At 40.0% G+C, this 19,189-nt stretch overlaps 1 protein-coding gene across 1 annotated transcript in view; it reads right to left on the bottom strand.

Moving 5' to 3' along the window:
• Positions 1-19,189, bottom strand: part of Dchs2 (dachsous cadherin-related 2) — a 216,061-nt gene that overhangs the window by 43,793 nt on the left and 153,079 nt on the right. The window contains exons 10-12 of the mRNA XM_059265537.1: positions 17,553-17,792; positions 9,622-9,756; positions 8,954-9,163 (exon numbers count right to left, since the gene is read on the bottom strand). Coding sequence (XP_059121520.1) covers positions 8,954-9,163; positions 9,622-9,756; positions 17,553-17,792 — 585 coding nt within the window. The remainder of the gene's footprint in view (positions 1-8,953; positions 9,164-9,621; positions 9,757-17,552; positions 17,793-19,189) is intronic.

Below are 19,189 nucleotides of genomic sequence, written 5' to 3'. Positions count from 1 at the left end.
TGCACCAATCTGGTGTTTTGTGTGTGCGTACATTTTGTTTTGTATTCATACATTTTCCCATAATATTAAGATATGTGTTTTATTGACAGTAAAACAAGATTAGGGAATAAGGAACATTGTTTTTTTTTTGGTTTTTGTTATCAATCAAAAATTGATATGTGGAGGCAGACACTAGAGAGATGGATCAGTGGTTAAGAGCACTTGCTGCTCTTCCAGAAGATCCAGTATGTAACACAAATTGCTAAACATTCTTATTAATAAAAAACCTGGAGCCAGATATTGGGGTGAAAACCGAGAGATCAAAGAAGCAGAAAGAAGTCAGCCACATTCCTACTGCTAGGAAATCCTCAGCCGAAGAGAGAGCTACTTCCTATTACTCATGCCTATATACCTTTCTGAGTCCTGCCATCTTACTTTCTCTCTCCACTGAGCTTCATCACTTCCTCTTTCCACACAACTCTATCACTTCCTATCTGTCTGTACAGACCTCCAGACCACTATGATTAACTAGTGCTGGGATGAAAGATGTGTGCCACCACGCCTGGCTCTGGTCCCAGTGTGGTCTTGAACTCACAGAGATCGGGATGAATCTGTGCCTCTGAATGCTAGGATTAAAAGCATATGCTGCTAATACCTGACCTCTATGTTTAATATAATGGCTGGCTTTTTCCTCTGATCCCCAGGCAAGCTTTATTTGTTAGAGTATAAATAAAATATCACCACACCAGTACGGTTCCCAGTACCAACATGGCAGCTCACAACCATCTGTAATTCCAGTTCCATGTGATCCAGTGTCCTCTTCTGGCCTCCACATGCAGTGGAACACATGCGTCCATGCAGACAAACAAACATACTCATGCAATAAATAAATCTTTTAAAAAAACACTCCACGAAAATAACAGGTGGATTAAACTACTTTTCCAAAATGTTACTGGCTGCTGAGTTTATTTCAGCTGTACCCCACTGCTGTGCTCATCTCTTCTATGATCCCCTGGCACTGCGTGTGTGAGTCTTAACACTTCTGTCAGGCAGCTGCACATCTGTGCAGCAAAGATATTTTATTCACCTCTGTATCTTTCAAAATACGTGTTCTTTACTATCTTCCATGGGACCAACTCTAATAAAAGTTATAATTGAACGCAGAAGAAAAACATCTCAAAGACATCTACGTAGATTCCTGAAGTAAAAAATGATTCAAAGACTCTTTGACCATATTCTTGAATGAGTGGTAGGATCAAAGTAGTAGGCTCAATGGTATGGGGCCTTGCTAGTTTGTAAGCACTTAAAGCATACAGGAACAAAGTTCTCAGGAGTGGAATCCTGTCTGTTTATTTATAAGACACAGTTAATCTACATCCAACATAGAGATGGTCAGATGCATTGTATTGCTGTGGGATGTCTTTCTGTACGCTATGAATATATGCTATTCCCATTGGTTAGTAAATAAAGCTGCATTGGCCTATGGAAGGCAAGATGGAGCCAGGTGGGAAAATCCAAGAGAGATAATGAAAGGAGAAAGGAGAATATGTGTGTGTGTGTGGGGGGGGAGACACTGTACTGCTATCCAAGGAGCAATATGTAATGGGACACAGGTAAAGTCACAGAACATGTGGTGATACATAGACACGGTAATACACAGGTAAGTAGAAATGAGTTAATTTAAGATGAAAGAGCTAGCTAGCAAGAGGCCTACCATAGGCCATACAGTTGGTAATTAATACAAGCCTCTGAGTGACTATTTTATAGGAAGCTGCAGGACCATGGGGTTGGGTGGGACTGGAGAAACTTCCAGCTACATTTTGGTGCCCAGATGTGATAGCAAGAATTTCCACCCAAAACCTGAGAAAGCTTTTTAAAAAAAGATTCTAATACGGCGTTAAAAACAGCTTCCTAGTTATGTCTTTTCAGGCAAGCCATGATACAGAGATGCTGCAGCATATGGGCTTGACCTATAGCATAGCAGATTCCCTGCCACATACACAGAGGCATCTCCAAGCCATGCAGCACATTGCATGGTGGATTTACGTTTGGCTAGTACAGACCAAAAAACAAGGTTTCTGGGCTGCACACTGCTGGGTGGAGGCATAGACCCACTGTTTCCCATAGTTGGCGGTGAGCATGGATCCCCCAGAGCTGGCAGTAAAGGTACCTCTGCCATGTTAGGAAGGTGAGGTGGGCAGAGCCAGCAGCCAGGGCTGCCTCTTCGGTCCTAGCCACACTGTAGTTTACATCAATGGTCAAAAAATGATTACAGATTCACAATAAGACAGATTCAGATGAAATAAAACTCTAAATGGCTTACAATGTATGTAAAAGTGTACATAGGCTTGGAAAAGAGAGGAAAAGGAACATAGACAGTTATATAAAGAAATAGATAGTTTTAAAAATAAAGTCTTTAAAGAGACAAAAAGGATAATATAAAAGGATGGAAAGAATCTGGATACTGTATATTATTACATTGCTTTGGGGATTTTTAACAGCAGAAATATATTTGATTGTAAAGGCTACTTAGTTAAATCAGTGTGTATATTTTAAAGGTATCTTGATTTGAAAATTTGTATCTAAGGATACATTGCTTTGGAAAAGAGGTTCTGCTTATGTTTCCACAGAAGGTGAGAACCTGTGGATTGCTTCAAGGCTAATATGGTTTGATCAACCAAGACCCCCTAAAATGTCAATGTAGCCTCACAGACTATTACAGTGAAGATTTCACTATAATTCTTAATTTTCTCAGGATCCCCATAAGATTACCAGCACCCCCAATCAGCAGGAAGTAGTATGAGAAGCTACACCCAAATGCCCAAAATATTGTTTATATATGTTTATTTTTATTTAAAGGGGGTTTATTGTAAATGCAATCTCTTTCTAGAGAAGAAAGGGGGATATATATAGGATAAAGGGGTAGATTATTGAATCTACTTTTAAGGAGCAACAACTTGTTTAAAATGTTTTACATTGCTATGGATTTCGGTTTATTGATACAAAGTTAAAGTTAATTTTGTTATACTGTATATGTATTTATATTCTTGTTTAAGGTATTATGTTTATGCAACTCATTTACATTGTAGTATAACTAAGAAATACAGGTTAATAATTAGTATTCTATGATAGTCAAATTTATAGTCATGTTAGTTACATTTTTTAGGTATACAAAGATATATTTCAATTAGATAGGTAATCTTCAAACACTTCAAAGAACTACAGAATATGGTATTTAAAATACTTTAAGAACTTAGACTTTTCTGGACAATGAGACACATCTGCTCCTGCCAGCACCAATTACTTCAAAGAGGATGATGGGCAACAAAGAAACTCATTATGGAGTTTGCTTTCTTTGTGGCAAAAGTTAGCCACTGGGCAAAAAAGTGTCCTTGCCTTGACTGCTTGACAGGATGCTGTATAAACTGGACATGCAGGACCCATAGGAAAATGACCACTCAATTCTGCCAAAACAAGGTGAGATGGTCCTTCAAGTTCCTGCTTTACAGAGGAGACTACCAGACATTTTACAGGACACAGGGAGAAGTGACTGAGAAACTCTAGGCCTATAGGCTGAAGATGGATGCCCCAGTGTTGCAGAGGAACTTTGGGTGCCTGTCCAGGCATCCAGATGTGTCTGTCATTCTAGATTTTTGGAAGTTGTTTACAATGCACTTCCTGTTTACTTAGTAATATTATATCCTTCTGGGGTCTTTGATGGAATTGAAGACTAGATAGTTATAATTATAGCTTTCCTTAGTCATGATAAAAGGTAAATTGGATATAAAACTTTAGACTCACAAAATAGGAAAAATGGTAGAATATTTTCTAATTTTGCCAAATACAAATAGACTAGATATTGTAACAGTAATTCCTGGTTGATAACTACTTTGTTATATATAATTTTACTACATTAAAGTTAAAACCTTCCTTTTTATAGACAGAAACGGGAAAGTGCTGTGGGATGTCTTTCTGTATGCTGTGAATATATGTTATTCCCATTGGTTAGTAAATAAAGCTGCATTGGCCAATTGCAAGGCAGGATGGATCCAGACAGGAAAATCCAAGAGAGATAATAAGAGGAGAAAGGAGGGAGGGAGGAGATGTGGAACTGCCGTACAAGGAGCAACATGTAATGGGATGCAGGTAAAGCCAAGGAACACATGGCAATACATAAATAAATAGAAATGGGTTAATTTAAGATGAAAGAGCTAGCTAGCAAGAAGCCTGCCATAGGACATACAGTTGGTAATTAATATAAACCTCTGAGTGATTATTTTATAAGTAGCTACAGGGCAGCAGGACCAGGTAGGACAGGAGAAAATTCTGCTACATTATATAATATTTGTGATTGAGAAATCAATTCATTTGGTCAACAAACATTCAATGAGGTCCTATTATCTGCCAAGTATGAACTCCTACTTTATACTACAAATATGCTTGATATTGGAACTATAAGGAAGAATTAGGCATATGATCTAGCTCCCAAGACCTTATAGTCTAGGAAAGACAGGTCAGGATCCAGACATTAGGGTATGCTCTTAATACTCATATTCAGGTGGCATGGGTGCACAGGGACCCAACAGTGTATAGAGTGTTAGTGTGGCCGCAAAATACTACTGGAAACAATGAAATCCAAATGCACCCTTCAATGGGAAGAAACAAGACTACAAGTTTTGGAGACAGTGTTCTGTGTAAAGTAAAGACTCTATGAAGTCCCATACATATGAACACTTAGTACCTGAGATGTCTTGGAACAATTGAAAAAAAAAACTGGATTCCCTTGGAGTTTACTGTAGAATATAAGAAATGGGTTGTCACAAGTGAAGACATGGATTTGAGCGGAAAGCAGGGTCAAACCACAAATGGCCTATACTTCATTGCAGAACCTAAAGGGGAGAGCTGGAAGGATTTTAGGCTGAGCCAGGACTCAGGTTTCTGCTTTAGGAGACTGAGGAATCGAGGTAAGAATTTATGAGAACACTGAGGTTTGGGAGGCAGTTATATAATCTGCGCTTGAGCAAGCAGGAAGAAGAGGAGTCTAAAATAATAGGCACATAGAGAAAATGGGCACATTCTAAGAGTACAAAGGTGGACAAACAAGACACAGGAAGGAAATAGTCATGACTTAGTTTAGGTAAATGCTATGAGTTTTATGTTGAATAGGCCCCAGGGGCCCATGTGTAAAACATTTTTCTCCAAAGTGGTCCTGGTGAGCCTGTCAGTTATAGGGAATGTGTCCTTGAAGCAGATCGTGGGAGCTCTCATTTTCCACCCTTTTACCCTAGCTCACAATGCAAGCAAGTTTAGTCTAATTCACGTGTGTACCTGCCATGATGTCCCACTACAGTCCTAAAGTAATGGTTCAATTGATTATGAATTAAACAGGGAGTCCAAATAGCCTTTGTCCCTTTGCAGGTTCATTATCTCAAGTAATTTGCTATTATTACAAAAGACTAACATGAAAAAAAGAATGGTGTTTAGATCAATCATTCCTAAAATAATGTCTGAGTATGTCAGGGGTTACATAATGTGAAGCTTTCCAAGGAGTATCTATAAACATATAGCTTTAAGGCAGTTCCCAGAAGCACAGCTTATATACTTTACTGCTAAAAGTACTTTGCCTGAGAATTCATCTAGTGTGCTGGTTAGGGTTTGGTCAACTTGACACAAAACTAGGCTCATCTGGGAAAAGGGAACCTTGCAGAGAAAATACTTCCATCAGACTGGCCTCTATGAAAGACTGTGGGGGCATTTTCTTGATTAATGATTGATGTAGGCTGGCCCAGTCCACTGTGGACAGTGCCACTCCTAGGCAGATATCCTGGGTTATATAAGAAAAGGAGCTGAATATGAGCACAAGGAACAGACCAATATTCAGCATTCTTCCATGGCTTCTGAATTGGTGTCATGCCTTGAGTTCCTGCCCTGACTCTTCTGTTCATGATGGACTGTAAGCTGTAAGATAAAATAAACCTTTTCCTTCCCAAGTTGCTTTTGGCCATGGTGTTGGTCACAGCCACAGAGTTACAAACTAGGACATCTAGGATCATAAATAAAGATTTACTGTAGCATGAATCTTAAAGATACTTATTAATAAAATCAAACCTGAGGCCAGTTATTGGGGTGAATGCTGGAAAATCAGAGAAGCAGAACAAGCCACAGCTACCTCACCTCGACAGTTCCTCAGCTGATCCTGTTTCCTCAGACTGGAAGCCTCTGAGTCCTTATCCAAATGGATCTCAGCTGAACTGCTTCTCAAAAGCCTAAAAGCCTAACCAGCTCTAGTTCCTGGTCCTCACCCCTTAAATACCTTTCTGCTTTCTGCCATCACTTCCTGGGATTAAAGGCATGTGTCACCATGCCTGGCTGTTTCCAATGTGGCCTTGAACTCACAGAGATCCAGAGGGATTTCTGCCTCTGGAACGCTAGGATTAAAGACGTGAGTGCCACCATTTTCTAGCCTCTGTATCTAGTGGCTGTTCTGTTCTCTGACCCCAGATAAGTTTATTAGGGTGCACAATATTTTGGGGAACACAATACCACCACAATTTACTCAGCCATACTTGCCTTTATTACCACCCCTTACTCAGACAAAAATAATTGACTGACAAATAAGAGGTCATTCTCATCTGATAATGTTGATCAACTCCCCCCACTGCTGTTCGGTATTGAAATAGTGACTGACTTTAATGACTGAAGAACACATAATACTTTATACAGCATGGTGATATTGTGTTCCCCAAAATATTGTGCACCCTAATAAACTTATCTGGGGTCAGAGAACAGAACAGCCACTAGATACAGAGGCCAGAAAATGGTGGTATACACACCTTTAATCCTAGCATTCTGGAGGCAGAGATCCATCCGGATCTCTGAGAGTTCAAAGCCACACTGGAAATAGCCAGGCATGGTGACACATGCCTTTAATCCCAGGAAGTGATGGTAGGAAGCAGAAAGGTATATAAGGCATGAGGACTAGGAACTAGAGCCTGGTTAAGCTTTTAGGCTTTTAGCAGCAGTTCAGCTGAGATCCATTTGGATGAAGACTCAGAGGCTTCCAGTCTGAGGAAACAGGATCAATCAGCTGAGGAATTGGCAAGGTGAGGTGGCTGTAGCTTATTCTGCTTCTCTGATCTTCCAGCATTCACCCCAATAACTGGCACAGGGTTTGTTTTTATTAATAAGACCTTTTAAGAATCATGTTACAGAAAAGGTCTTTGCTATTAACTAAATTACAAAGTCTGCTCAATTTCCTGTGATGGGTAAATCACAGCAGAAGCTATGAATTGGTTTGGGGAATGCACAACTCAGACAATGTCCAAGCACTAACTTGACTATTGTTCGAATTTCCAATGGCCTTATAATAATAAAGCCCTTGTATCAGATATTGGGGTAAATGCTGAAAGATCAGAGAAACAAAGGAGCAAGCCACTGCCATGTCTTACCTCTAGAACTCCTCAGCCTGAAAAGCCTTTAGTTCCTGTCTCCTCATGTCTTATATACCTTTCTCTGCCCTGCAATATTACTTCCTTCTTAGTACTGGGATTAAAGGCATGTGTGACTTCCCAAGCAAAGGCATGCAATCTCAAGTTCTGGGATTAAGGTGTGTGCCACCACTGCCTGGTTCTGTTTCTTTCCTAGATTGAGTCAATCTCATGTAATCCAGGGTGACTTTGAACTCACAGAGATCCAGACAGATCTCTGACTCCCAAGTGCTAGGATTAAAGGTGTGTGCTACCACTGCCTGGCATCTATGTTTAATCTAGTGGCTTGTTCTCTTCTCTGATCTTCAGGCAAATTTTATTAGGGTACACAGTATATCACCACACTTGACTTCTATCAACTGCCCTCTGGCTTTCAGGATGCACAAGAAGGGCTGATGGAGCACAGCTTAGGGAAGCGCAAACACTCAGTGCTTCTGGAGCCCTGAATTCTGGACTCCATTGTTTAGCACCAAGGAAGGTTAAAAATGTGGACAGTTCCTTTCATACCTGTGCCTGTAAAAAGGGAAATTGGCAGGAGACCTGTTGTTGTTCTCTCTCTTACTCGAAGGCAGAAGATTACTCTATACTCCCAGCTAATCAAGAGGCTAGGTCAGGAGGAACCTTGAGGATAGGATTTCAAGACCAACCTGGGGAACATTATGAGACTTTAGGAAGGAAGGAGGGAAGGAAGGAAGGAAGGAAGGAAGGAAGGAGAGAGAGAGAGAGAGAGAGAGAGAGAGAGAGAGAGAGAGAGAGAGAGAGAGAGAGAGAAAGAGAAAGAAAGAAAGAAAGAAAGAAAGAAAGAAAGAAAGAAAGAAAGAAAGAAAGAAAGAAAGAAAGAAAGCAAGCTCACATTCATAAACTGGAAAAAAAGGGATCCATCAATTCTATTAAGAGATTCATTTCCAGCACAATTTTGTTTTTAATAAACTATTAGCAAAAACTTGAACAGTATCTTTGATATTTTAATCTTTCAAAGATCAACCCAACCTAAAATAACTTGTAAGCTTAGATTACAAATTTATTAAAATTTTAAAATAGCTTTCTTTTCAATATATGCAGATACTCAATTATAGAAAATACAGTGACAATAATTGGTATAAGAATAAAAATCTACTTCATTATAGTAAATTGTAACAGGATATAGAAGGAATTATCAACTCAAGAAGTAAAGAATAAAATAAGCGATCATATAAAGCAACAAAAAATAGGAAAAAGCCATCTGTTCTTAGATGCATTTGCCCTAGTATTGGCATAGAAGCAAATTCAGAAAAAGTTTGAAGACCACGACCTTAGAAAATTTGGAGGGTGCTGATTCAGGGTAGGCAGAGGCAGAAGCCCCTCCCTCCAGGGGAAGAAGAGAACAGCAGTTCCCACTGGGTGTGGGTTTTGTAGGAAAACACAACAGACACCAAAACAGAAAGCTCAGCAGACCACCCGCACCGGCCAGTACCCAGAGAGAACGCCGTCGGCTTTCCAGCACTCACCCGCTATGCGGTAGGAGACAGCTCCGTTGTTGCCAGCATCCATATCGAAAGCCAACACAGTATAGACAACCCCTGGCTCTTGGTTTTCCAGAACTTCAATGTCATGCCTGTGGACAACAGGCTCTGGAGCGTGGTCGTTTTCATCCTCCACGGTGCAGAGGATGGTTGCAGTGCTGGACAACGAAGGGACGCCACCGTCCTGCACAAGTACTGATGTTGAACACAGAGAAGGATGGTTTGTGGCTGTCACTACACACCTAAGATACGTTGTTCCAGTTACACAGCATGAGACCGAACTCGCTGGGTGACCCTGGGCCAGTAATATTTCATTTAGAGTCACCTTACAGAAACCTTAAATTTCAGGCTGGAGAAATGGCCCAGCACCAAAGAGAAATTGCTATTCTTCCAAAGGCCTGAAGTTCATCTAATTAGGAAGTTCACAACCACCTGTATCTCAATTCAATGAGGGTCAGACGGCCTTTTCAGGCCTCCATGGGTACTGCATACACATGGTGCACATACAGACAAGTAGGCACACACACACATACATACATGTACATTTTTAAATAAATTAAAAATTTTGAACAAAATGCTAAGTCTCACTAATAATTCTTCTAGATCCTTTGAGATTACATAGTGTGTGTGTGGGCGGGGGGCAGGTCCCTTACCTCGAAGTGTGAAGATTCCTTGAGCTTCTCGGTCAAATGTGACACTTGTCACCACCTCTCCTGTGTCAGGGTTGATCTCAAACAACTCAAAGTCAGGCCCCGGCATGATTTGAAACTGAAGCTCGGCATTGACTCCTTAAGGGAAAAAAATAAAGCAATTTGGGTAATCTGACCATTTTCATAGGAACATATCAGGCTATAGATGAGAAAGGTAAGATTATTAACAAGTCTCCAAATTAAAGTACAAGACAATACCTCTGTCTGTTCTTCTGGAATGACGGCCCTATGAGCAGAAATGCTCAGTTTTCAAAAGCCTTATGAGACTTACCCACAGTGAATGCTTAGGATTTTTTCCTTCCCATAAAAGTTTTTCTTAGGAGTGAGCAACTCTACAACGTAGTCCTAATTACTCCTCCTAACACCCCTGATTGTAACTTAATGACATAATTGTGAACTTGTGGGACAGATGACAATTTCTGTAGATTAGCCTCTGTTTAAAAAGCTTGTGCTCAGCTGTAGGACTCTGTTTATTCTCAACCTCAGGGGGCAGGCCCGCAGGGTTGCTTGTGTGGTTATTCTTGCTTTGTTTTGTGTTTAACCTAGCAGTTGGTCTCCTATCTGGTGCGAAGAGTGCCATACCACATTGTTACGCATTTTGAAAATAATTCTTCCCATTTTTGTGGTTGTAAGTCGTTACTTGCTTATTCCTCCTCACACCCTTGTAATTGTCCAGAACAAACAAGAGAACAAGAAAACAGAAGAGAAATAGAGATGACTTCGTCTAATCCCATTACCTTACTAAGCAAGTTGGAAGCCTGTGTCTGCAAAGATGTAGTGCAATCTTCATGACGCACATCTAAGGAAGGATGTGTGTGTGACCAGTTGCTTCTGTGTGCACACGACACTCTCTAATATTAGACCCCAATTCCCACAGCCCCATGAATTCTTCCTCATGCCACTTGAAAGCACCCGCCATGACTTTCTTTCCCTCTGCAGCCCAGCCTGAGCATCACTCCATCAAACTTGCTTCTTCCCCATGTCTTGTGACTTTGGGTTGAAGATTCCCAGCTGAGTGGCAGCCCAAGCTTAGCTGAGCCATTTCTCTGCTCTCCTTGGTTATCCAACAGATGTTGAGATGGAGAGAAGGTCCTAATAGAACAGTCTAAGGTCACACAAATGTCACCATCATCTGTGATTGTCCTCAGTCACAGCTCCTCTTAAGGTCTCCTACCAAACACATCCTGGCTCACGCCCACAGGCTCCTTTGTATTTCTCAGAAAGAAAGGAAATCTTGAGAGAGAAATTCCCTTAATCATCTGAATTTACATTCAACTCTGCATCTATCTGCCCATCTTAATGGCAGAAGGAATCCTTCAACTGCTGAGGCTTGGAATTTTCCTGAAGTGTCTAGTCTTTCCTTTGTATTTTTTTCTATCTTCTGAAACTCAAAAATTAAGTCCTTGTCAGGGGGAGGAATGCTGGATGGCTGGGAGGAGGGAAGAGAGAGATCTGTGTTTGGTATGTAAAATGAATAAAAAAATTTCTTAATTAAAAAAATTAAGTCTTCCTGGTTGTTTCTCTATGTCATATTTTACTCCTCATTTCCAGAGTGGGATGAAAAGGGCTTATTCTAGCCATAGATTAGTTAGCATCTTGCTCTAATGGATAGAGGCACAGATGAATACAGATTTGTCTATTCCTTTCCTAATCAATGACTCCAGATGATACCGTGTACTCATATTGAACTCCGATTATTTGCTTATTTGATTATTTAACTCTTTCCTCCCTCCTTCCCTCCCTCCCTCCCTTCCTCCTTCCCTCCCTCCCCTCCTCCTTCCCTTCCTTCCTTCCTTCTTTCCTTCCTCCCTCCCTCCCTTCCTTCCTTCCTTCTTTCCTTTAACTCTCCTCTCATTTCTTCCCTCCTGTGCTCAATTATTCAAGCACATTTACTGAATGATAGACTTATAAAGATTGCTCAGACAGCTATTTTGGTCTCCAGATCTCCTTTCTTGTAGACAATTAAATCAAGAGTTATAAAGAGGATGGGATAGACTTCAGGAGGAAGTAGATTCAGAGAAGATGTGTTAAAGGCAATATGTTCACTATTTCATTCAGTAAGCATGGAAAGTTCTAAGATGACAGGCAAGTGACAAAAATGTAGTGCTAGGAAGACCATAAAGTCTTTCTCTTCACAAAGCTTACAGTACAGCACTCAGTGCAGACAAGTAAGCTTCAAGTACCATGCTACATGATATGGCATGACGAACTAAGCAGAGACGCTCTGTAGTACTGTGAAGATGAACAAGAGTTAGTCTGTAAAAAGGAAGAAAGAGTGGATGCACTCAGAATAAAATTCACACACTTCACCAGCATCTACAAAGTCCCTCACGATGTGGACCCTGCTTATTCTTCCAACTCTTCTCACAGCTCATACCCTTGCTCACACCCTTGCTATATTCCTGCTTTCCTTACTTCCTTTCTGCTCCCTGAACATACTAAGTTTCATTTTGCTTGTAGCCTCTGTAATTGCCATTTCCTGGTTGTTCTTACTGTAGTTTTTTTTTTTTAAGACAAAGCTTAAACTTCTATGTCTCAAATCTAAATCTATGCTTCCATGCCTGTGATATGCTAGAATCTGAGACTATAGCTCTCCTTTGCCCAATGGCTTCCTCCAAGGATCTTCTTCCAAGAGTTATAACAAAGGGACACTAAAAGGAGACAGAAAGTTCAAAGGAGGAGAAGGGGCTGAGGACACAGCTCAGCAGTTAAGAGCACTTGGTATTCTTTCAGAAGACCAGAGTTCAGTTCCCAGAATCCACATGGCCACTTACAGTCACCTGGAACTTCAGTTCCAGAAGACCTATGCCCACTTCTGGCCTTCATGAGCATTGCACACACATCATGCATGTAGGCACATGCAGGTAAAATAGTCAAAACACAGAAAATCAATCAATAAATATTTTAAAGGAGGAAAATTTCTTCTTCCTAATAGCACACTGTATCATCAGTGCTTATTCTGTCCTTTTAACATTCCAAGATCCAGATTCTGCAAGGCTCCTCCTCTTATAGTCAGTCCTCTGAGTTCCAAACTTTCTCTTTGTTTATTTAAATGATAGTTGCTTGCACACGCATCTCCCACTCCTCACCCCCACCTTCACAAGTATTGCTTTGCTTACTCAGCTGCCAAGCAACAGCATCAGCATCTAATATTCTTGGCTGAACAGGACTGGCAAGAACATTTGTCACAAGGAGAAGGCCTTGCATATCAGGGAATTTGGACTCTTTGTCCTTGACTAGAGTGCTGAGTGTCTTGTCACAGGAGAGAGAATGCCAGTAAGTCATCACTTTTGGAAAGCATGGATAGCCGACCACTAGGGTTGGACTATGATGAAGTAAGATCATTAAAAGACTCAGACTGGTTAGAAAACCAAATGTCACCGTAATTTGCAGAAAGCAAATTACAAGCTGAAGTTTTAAACTCGCAGCTTAACTCATGGAAGATCACAAATCTACTATGAGAGCTCCAAGATGAATCTCCTGGAAGACTGGACTTGGACTGAGTGGCAGATATACAACAGAGACAAGGGGATGCAAAAGTCCACTAAAACCCATAGGCAGAGACTGCAGTACAGCAGGCAGCAAAGTGAAAATATGCCTAAGTTGTAGATAGATTCACATTGTCATTAACCTGAGGAACATATATAAAGCCAGTTTTAACTACATGAGAAAGACCTATGTCTTAGAGCAGAATATAACATTGGCTTGTGAATACTTACTGACATTTTGTGTCTACCAGGAATAATGTAAAACATTATTTTCCAATTAGGAAGACTGTTTTTTATGTCCTCAACAATGACACAATGCTCACACCCTCAGACATTTTTAAACCAAAAAGAGTATATGCTTCACTGGTTATTTGGGGATAGTCAAAAATAAGTAAATAAATATATTTCAGAGATTAAAGGTAACCTGAAGGCATCTATGACTCATGGGCTTTGGTTTCTCAAATCATGAGGTCAAAAGTACTGATTGATTACCTACATCATATCTCTCACCACTAAGAATTGAGGCTAAAAGAAAGTAAAATATACTGAATCCAAGGGTTTATAGTGTAGAAAGGAGACAGTCAACAAATATAAAGAAATTAGGGTTTAGATCAAAATTTAACAATGATTGCTTTCCTAGTGAGTGAGACCATGATCGGTCCTTATTCATTTCCCCCTTTCTATAAATGCATTTCTAGCTGGAATCTATGTAGAGAGAATCTACATAGTATGAGTCAACCAGATACCAACTAAAGGCCAGCAGAATAGTAGTAAGAGATTAGCAGAAGTAGTAGCCTAAGCCATTAGCTTGTCACTGTGGCTCCTCTAGCAATGGCCTTAGATTGAGAAACTCAAGTTTTTAACCTTCCCAATGGCCTAACTACCCTCTAAATTCCTCTATTAGGATGTGGTCAAAATGAAAGTCTCTAGACTTTATTTTATTTTAACATCTAGGGTTGGGGATGAAGCTCAGTGGTAGAGCACTTGCCTAGCATGTGCAAGGCCCTAGTTTGATGGCCAGATAACAAAAAAAAAAGATATTTTAGCATCTTAACCCTTTGACTTAATGAGCACATGTAAGTCTTCTCTTAGAAGGTGTACATGTGACCCTAATAAGGATAATGCCAGTAGTACTCCAAAGTCTGAGGGGTAGGGAACCCCTATTTACCTTCTTCCCTTCTTCTAAAACATCTTCCCTCCCACATTTTACATATCTGATGTTAGAAGAATAATATGAACAGTAGTGTCAGAATTAGAGTCAGTCAAATACTATGCTTTCCCCTTACTCCAAGAGTGGATTTTGAAGGGTACAGCTGTGCATCACACACAGAGAAAGTCCTGTCAGGAAACCGGATGTAGCTTATTCAAGATGACACTGGGTAGAGAGGACATTTGCATGGAATAAAAAACCATCCTCTTACTGACCAATCTATTGTTGTGTTCAAGTGTCACGTTCCACCACTACTGAGCAAATGTCATTACCCCAAACTCATCTACCTTGTGAGGTGCCTCTTCCTCCAGGGAGTCAGGGGCAGCCACAGTCATCTTTGCACACTAACAATGGAGCTCTTGTTGAGGTACCAAATGCTGGGAAATTTTTAATACCTCAGTAAAAATCTGGTAGTTGTGTTTTTTTTCCTTTTAATACAAGAAAAAAGTCCTGCTAGATTTAGAGTGAGTCACACAATATAAACATTCAAATCCCTTTGGACTTTGAATGCCAAGCAGCACTGAGTGCTTACGTTTCAAAAATCTGCATTCTAGAATGCCAGAACACATATGCTCAGCTCTTTGGTATTAAGTAACACTACAGTATTTTTTAATACATACTATAAAGTAAACCATTCATAAATTCCAACCCGATGCCAGTTATGTTAAAATCTTGAGTACGTCATTTAATTCTCATGCATAATCCTATTTCATTGTTTTAACTCAGTGAAGAAAAAAGATCGAGAGGAAATTTATTCAAATACATACACACACACACACACACACACACACACACACTCTCACACAGTCACACACACACACACACAGTCACACACACACACACACACACTCACACACACACACACACACACACACACACAGTCACAGGTATTTACATAAACACCAGCTTAACAGATCTGGCTTCCTTGAAAACATAGCAAATACAGTACTCATAAGAAATTCTCACCAAAAAATTAAATTTTTAAATTAATTTTTTTTTTTTTTTTTACAAAGTGAAGACTTCCAGTAACGCAAACCATCTCCAAGACATGCAAGATTAGATGAGCATTGGGATGATATTAAGTTGTATTTCAAACCTCCATTAAAACAAAGCCACAAAAAAATAAGTACATCTGAATTTTCAGTTGTAATTTTGATCCCTATAATGATAAGGTTTCAATTCAAATAGACTCACTGGGAATAACGTTAACACTAGGCAAATTCACAACAGAAAATAGTAGAAATTACTTACGACAGTCACTTCTTGCGACTAAATGCAAAAATCTGAGAAAAATTCCTTTCTCCCTTTTCAAGTAGAACCCCGCACAGAAAATAAAATTAACAAAATAAGGTCGAGGGGAGAACAGATTGCAGGTGGCTAAACCACAAGTCTGCAGAGGGCTCAACCTGTGCTGTCCACATTGTGAGGTGGCTCCGTGCCCTGCCCAGGATCTTGCTGCTGTTTACAGCCGGGAACCTTGGAAGGGAGAGTTACTGAACCAGGGCAACTGAGATGCAAAGCTCCTGTGTGCTCCCCAGGATCACTGTGAAAAGCACAGCTTGTGTATTCCCCGTTGTTCCTACCACCCTAAAGCTGCGCCCCTCATGTTGTGATGACCCTCAATCATAAAATTATTTGCATTGCTACTTCATAACTGTAATTCTGCTATTGTTTTGAATCGTAATATAAATAGCTGTGTTTTCCGATGGCGAAGGGTCACGACTCGCAGGTTGAGAACCGATGCCCTAAAGCAAACAGTGCTGGAAAAGCTCTAAGGCTAGCATCTAAGCCAGACTGAGAACAGCTGTGAGCATGCGCCTTTCGGAGTACAGCGAGGAAGTCTTTGATCACACTGCCCCACTCTGGTCAAACAGGGAAAATTATGTGAGCCCTTGAAAAGGGTCCCTAGCATCTCAGACAAACTCACATCAGGGGCCCAACCTTGCACTGTGGTGTATCCCAAGGCAGCAGAGCAGCTGAGAGATACAGGACTTACCTTGAAAGCTAAAGAAAATCTGTCTTTTACTCTTCTGATCTTTTAGCGGCTGTTATACTGTCGGTTTTGTAGAAACATCATTACGGTATTTGTAAATGTAAATCCTGCACATGTAAGTTTTAAACACCGGCTAATTAAGTGCTTTGTTCTGACGTGAACTCAGAATGTATTGTTAATAGCAAACACTGAGCTATCTATTTTTATCGTTAATTTAGTTTAAAATGAAAACAGAATATCGTTAAATTTACTGTGTCTTAAACACCCAAAGAGCCCCAGTGATGCTCGAAAGCAAGTCGGAGGCACTCATCAATTCCCAGTCACAGTAACTATTCACTTCAGAGTTGTGTGTCTGCGTTCTGTGTTAATTATAAGAGTAGAAACAGGAGTGAATGTCGGCTATTCACTGTGCCGGATATTGGTATGAACTCTTTCTACATAGTAATGCCTTCATACTTATAATGGGACTACATATTAAGTGCCACAATTATCCCCATCTTACACACAAGATGAACAGAGAGGACTCGTAACTTCTCCAAGGTTACACAGCTTACGTAAGAGATAATTCTAGGATTCAGACCTAAGCAGCCTGATGGCTCCACAGCTCTTGGAGCAAGTCTGGCTTACACTGAGGAGATGGAGAACCACTAGAGTCCTCATGCTCAATGCACCCAGTGCGCTTTGAGAAGCTGTGTGTTTATCTCTGTTTGCTATCTCAGTAAAATCAATAAAGCACCTGTTAATTAGGTGTGCACCACTCTAAATAATAATAAAGATTAATTCAAACATGCTAGATAAAAAAAAACAGACACCGTCTACAGCTATTTCATGTATGTTGCTGAAAATACTTGATATTTGAGATATGTAGTGACTTCATTTTCCCATAACTATTATTTTTCTGAATTCATTTGCTATTATTATTTGTGTGTGTACACACATGCATGCATGTGGCATAGCACACATGTGGAGGTCAGAAGAGAACATTCAAGAATCATTTATCTTTTTCCACCATGGAGGGTTCCAGAAATCCAACTCACTGGGCTCCCTGGCAAAAAGTCCTCACACTTTCCCATTGTGCCAACTCATAGGCCTCACTTTCCCATAACTATTATTTTATGCCGACTATAACCATTTCGTGCTTTTTATGGTGTCATTGGCCTAGGTTCCATAGTTTTCAGATTACCTGAATCGGTGTCTTCAGCTTCAACCCTTGTGACAAACACCCCTGGACTTTGGTTTTCTTTAACTGAAGTTTCATACAGAAGTTGCTTAAATACTGGTGCCTCATCATTGACATCAAGGACAGTGACTGTCAGAGTCTGGGATGAAGACAGTGCTGGTGTGCCACCATCATGGGCCACGAGGATCAGGATGTGCTGAGTTTTCGTTTCATAATCCAGAGGACAAGCTGTCCTCAGCAAGCCTGATTTGGAAGAAAAGGCATGGTGGGCTATGGGCGCTGTTTGGCTTAGGACCACTTACTCTACCTCAGCTTATGTTGCAACACATGCTGAAAAACTCAGCCTTCATTGCTAAAGAATGAATCATAAAAAAGAGAATGAAATTTATTGAACCCACTTTAAATTCATCTATTATCTACTAACATTCTTGGTCAGAAAAGTCAATTTGAGTTATAAAGACAAATGACATTTTTTAAAAGTCTATCCCACATGATTATCTAGTGAGGGGCCTATATCAAAATGATTAGTCTACCCAACATTTACCTCACTTTTAAAAGTATCTATGATTCCAATAACATATATTCTGTGACACATGACACACTTAGAAGTAACCATGTTATAAAAATGTGCGTATGACTCTGTTGGGCAGCACATCTGATTCCTTTAAAGAATTGCCTTCTGTTATACCTACTCTTGGTTGACCACCATTTGCTTTATGAACAATAAAGGGCACAGATGTTGCAATTCAGACAATAAACTTCACAAATAAGCCACCCCTCTATCCCACTGCATTGAGCCACATAACCCATGTCTGTGCTGTGTTCTACACTGATAGTCATTATAGGTTAATAGTTGTCATATATTTCTTTTAGGATTGCTTACTGCCTTCCTAAAATTTTTCTTCAAATAATTAAATATTGAGTCAGATTTTTGAAATAGTTTTTTTTTCAATAATTACCTATCCATCTATACATTGGGGCCATAGGAAAACTCACTATGTTTTATTTTTTATTAGAAATATGAACCTTGTGAGAGGAAAAAAGAAAACTTCCATCTCATATGGATACATTCTGCAATTATCATTTTATGTCTTTGAAAAATACCTCAAAAGAAATAGCCATTGTAATAGCTCCAGATTCATGATGCCGGCATTACTAGAACACAATTCAATTTTATTCTTCCTCTTTAACAGGCTGAAACAGACCTTCCTTGAGCATCTTGGAAAGCATTTAAAGTACCATTAAATCAGCTCTGAGGAGAGCCACAGCTCTTGCAGAAATCATCAGCCTGTGTCTGGAGAATCTCCTGTCAGCTGGGCACTTAGGTGGTGTTCATGCAAGCCTCAGAAGGGAACCATATGTCAGGATTTGAGAAATGTTCTGATAAAATTTCCCAGCAGAATAGAAACAACTATGCTCACAACTTCCAAATCCTCACATTCACTTTAATTCCAAATAATGTTCTTCACAGCTGGCCAAATAGTTTACATCTGAGATTTTTTTCCTAAGGTTCATGTTGAAATCACTATTTTACAGACAATTAGATAGTACTCAATAAGTTTTTTAAATGTCCTGAAAACTCACACAAAGGAAAGTTCATTTCCAAACTCACAGGGCTGATACTTTGCATATACTCTTTT

This window comes from Peromyscus eremicus, chromosome 6 (assembly GCF_949786415.1).
Source record: "Peromyscus eremicus chromosome 6, PerEre_H2_v1, whole genome shotgun sequence".
Classification (NCBI taxonomy): domain Eukaryota; kingdom Metazoa; phylum Chordata; class Mammalia; order Rodentia; family Cricetidae; genus Peromyscus; species Peromyscus eremicus.
This window is presented reverse-complemented; position numbering and strand designations above follow the sequence as displayed.